Source organism: Populus alba, chromosome 13 (genome assembly GCF_005239225.2).
Source record: "Populus alba chromosome 13, ASM523922v2, whole genome shotgun sequence".
Taxonomy (NCBI): domain Eukaryota; kingdom Viridiplantae; phylum Streptophyta; class Magnoliopsida; order Malpighiales; family Salicaceae; genus Populus; species Populus alba.
The window spans coordinates 5,237,602-5,241,318 of NC_133296.1; the positions used below are offsets into that span (position 1 = coordinate 5,237,602).

Genomic DNA, 3,717 nt, shown 5'->3' on the forward strand with positions numbered 1-3,717 from the left:
CCCACCTTGTGTGTCGCCCTGGCGCATGCCACCGACACCGCCACCCTGGTGCACGCCACCGCCACCGCCACCGCCCGGGATCTTGTCCTTCATCTGGCCAACAAACCCTTCCTTGCGCTCACCTTGTGCGCCTCCCCTGTGATCTTGTTGGTTGTACCCACCTTGTGTCTCGCTCTGGTGCACGCCACCGCCACCGCCACCGCCACCGCCCGGGATCTTGTCCTTCATCTGGCCAACAAACCCTTCCTTGCGCTCACCTTGTGCGCCTCCCCTGTGATCTTGTTGGTTGTACCCACCTTGTGTCTCACCCTTGCGCTCATCTTTCTTGCCTCCAGTGTTCAGAGTGTCCTCAATCTTGTGCATGATTCCTGCCATATATATTGTGTATTTCTTTTTTCTTTTCTCTCTCTTTGAAAATATGGTTTTCGATATGAAGTGATGAAGGAAACAAGTGCCATATTTATAGGCTCAGCCGCTCAGAAGTGGAGCGAAGGAAATGGAAGCAGACAGAAAAAAGAAGATAAAACTAATGGTATCATTGGAAATCACAAAAATGTCCATGTACGCGTACACACAGTGTTCATGACAAATGTAATAAACTCCAACGTATCATTTCCTTTAGAAAGGCCTTTGATCTAATCTCAAATTAGGCTCAAGGTGATGTTGAAAGTTGTTAGGTCCCTCTTTAGGGCACCATACGAGGGAAGGAAGCAAATTCATTTTAATTAAAATGTTAATTAACCAAATATTTTAAAGAAGAAAGGTTGCAGGAGGCACTTGTGGTCTCCGCCATGGTCATTTTCTCCTGTGGGAAGATATGGATTGATGGGATTTAAGTAATGTCGATCTCTTGTCCAAGACAGGAAAAAAAAAAAGATAAAAAAAGAGATTAGAATCTATAAAGTAGCGGATGGGGTTTGGGATAAGAGATTGTTTTTTAAAAATATTTTTTATTTAAGAAAGTATATTAATAATAAATTTTTATTTTTAAAAAATTATTTTTGAAATCAATATATTAAAATAATTTAAAAATATCAAAAATATATTAATTTAAAATAAAAAATAATTTAAATTTTTTTAAAAACGCTTTTCAAACATAATGCCAAACATATCATCATAAGATATCATTTAGTTTTTTAAAAATATTTTTAGTTATAATTTAAAAAATAAGTGTTTTATTAAAATTATAATAACATAAATTTTTTCATGTACAATAAATAAAAACAGTCTTTTATGAATAAAAGAAAGATCTTTATAAATAAAAAAAATATTATTTTAATTTTTATAAAATTAAAATTTAAAAAATAATTATATATAATCCAGGTGTGAAAAGCATAAATTATTTAAATAATCATACAGATTTTTCTATGTTATTGGACAAAAACAAAAACTATTGTAATACCCAAACATATTTGAACAAGAAAGCATGTAAAATATCCAAACTAGTATAAAGATATTTTTTTTCTAACCATAGGATTACCCTCTGCCAACAACTAAAGGCGTGCCATGGATTTTAATTATTATTTTTTTTAAATTGAGCAAAAGGAAGAACTCCACTGCCGTGAAAGTAACATGGATGATCACAAGTTTGATAGCCTCATTATTTTTTTATTTTAAAAAAATAAAATCTTATTAATTTTTTAAATTAATTTTTTTTCATGTTCTCATATTATTTTAATATAATAAAATTAAAAAAATATTAACTCCAGATATTTCAAAACAAAAGTCACTTAAAAAAAAAAAAAAAACAACCGCGGAACCATGATGTTGAATTGAGGAGATCAGATATGGATGATGAAGAAATATCTACAATGTTGTGGGACCAGGAAAAGGGGCCCATCTCTATCCTATCTTTATTCCTCTTTCCTTCTATCTTCTGGGCATGAATTAGGCTATTTTTGTTTCTCGGAAAATAGTTTCCGGAAACTATTTTCCAAACTTTCTTGTATTTGTTTGTTATTAGGAAAGTTGGTCAACGAAAAACATTTTCCGGTCAACAGAAAACACTTTCCGGTCAACAGAAAACACTTTCTAGTCAACGGAAAATACTTTTCGGTCAAAGAAAAATTTAACTTGGTTTTCAGGAAAGTCTTTTCCCTTTAGCTGTGTTTGTTTTCCGGAAAGTGGTTTCCGTAAAATCACTTTCCAGACTTTCTTGTATTTGTTTGCCAGTAAGAAAGTTGGTCAATGGAAAACAATTTCCAGTAAAAGGAAAGTTTGGCTTGGTTTTCAGGAAAGTGTTTTCCCTTTAGCTGTGTTTGTTTTCCGGAAAGTGGTTTCCGGAAAATCACTTTCCAGACTTTCTTGTATTTGTTTGCCAGTAGGAAAGTTGGTCAATGGAAAATAATTTCCAGTAAAAGGAAAGTTTGGCTTGGTTTTCAGGAAAGTGTTTTCCTGAAAAATTTGAGAGGAAAACACTTTCCGGAAGTTGTGAAAAATTTAAAAATATCATTATTTGATCCTCAAAATTTTGATTGCTATATATATATATATATATATATATTTTTTTTTTTGAATATTTATTTTTTAATTTCATCTCTTAAAATTTTATTTTTATATTAACTTTGGTTCTTATTTTTATAATTGCTATTTGATTTTTCCTTATCATTTTTTTATTAAAATTTTGTATTTATCAAATTTGGTCTTTATTTTTTTTGATTGTTACTTATTTTATTTGAAATAATTTATGAAATGTTAATTATTATTATTTTAATTTCTTCATCTTTTATTTTTTTTTTTATTTTTTAGATTTGATCTCTATTATTTTGATTATTTTATTTGAGATAATTTATGAAATTATATATTTTTTTTCAATTTCATTCTTATTCAACTTTTTAATTTGTAAGATTTGTTCCTTATTATTTTAATAAACTTGAGAAAAATAAAATATTAATAAGTTATTTTCCAGCTCATTTTCCATAACATAACCAAACACTGGAAAGTGTTTTCCAACTCATTTTCCATTACACTACCAAATATCGGAAAATACTTTCTTGAAATTTGATTTCCCGGAATTTATTTTCCTCGAAATTCACTTTCCAAAAAGAAACTACTTTCCAGCAAACAAACGGAGCCTTAATGACTGCTTTAATTTACCGCCACCTCCAAATGCCCCCCTCCAGCTGCATGGTGGATTGGACCCCAAGTTGAGGACTGTGATCTTTCTGAGCTGGCTCGACGAGCTAATAAAAGCTCAACAATCAAAGCCTCACCGGATCTTGCAGCCGCCTCAAGTGGACTTTACCCTGATCGGCTTTGAAACTCATCCATTAAGCCATCCGTAACCAGCTGAGCAAGAATTGGCGACCCAACAAACATGACTTTGATTCCACTATCTATGAACACCTGTTTTTTCCTGGTTGTGAACCAGTCAATAGGAACTGCATCCGTACTTGATGTAACATCTTTGATTGCTGCGCCAGGAACCACCACGCTATGCAAAAGACACGAGTTCTCACAGTGAGGAAACGTCTCTGGAAGAAGAGAACCCGGAGAGAGATGGTATGTGATCTCTATAGCTAGTGTCGCCAGAGGAGATATGATTCTTGACTGTGGCTTGATCGTGTACCGAGTCTTGTTCAAGGCCTGGATCCTGAAGGCCACCGGCATAGTGCACATAACATTGCGGAGAGTACTAAGTTCACCATAGCATTTCTGTCGAGGTTCAATTCTGATAGATACAAGATTCCATGGCTCCAAACCAATAAGCCTGTCCAT

General features: G+C 33.2%; 1 protein-coding gene across 1 annotated transcript; it reads right to left on the reverse strand.

Annotated features, from left to right (window-relative positions):
* Window positions 1-3,240: 3,240 nt before the first annotated feature.
* On the reverse strand, window positions 3,241-3,717 carry LOC118036389 (protein VAPYRIN). The gene has a single exon (XM_035042057.2). It carries the CDS (start codon window positions 3,715-3,717, stop codon window positions 3,241-3,243), a length of 477 nt encoding a protein of 158 aa, XP_034897948.1.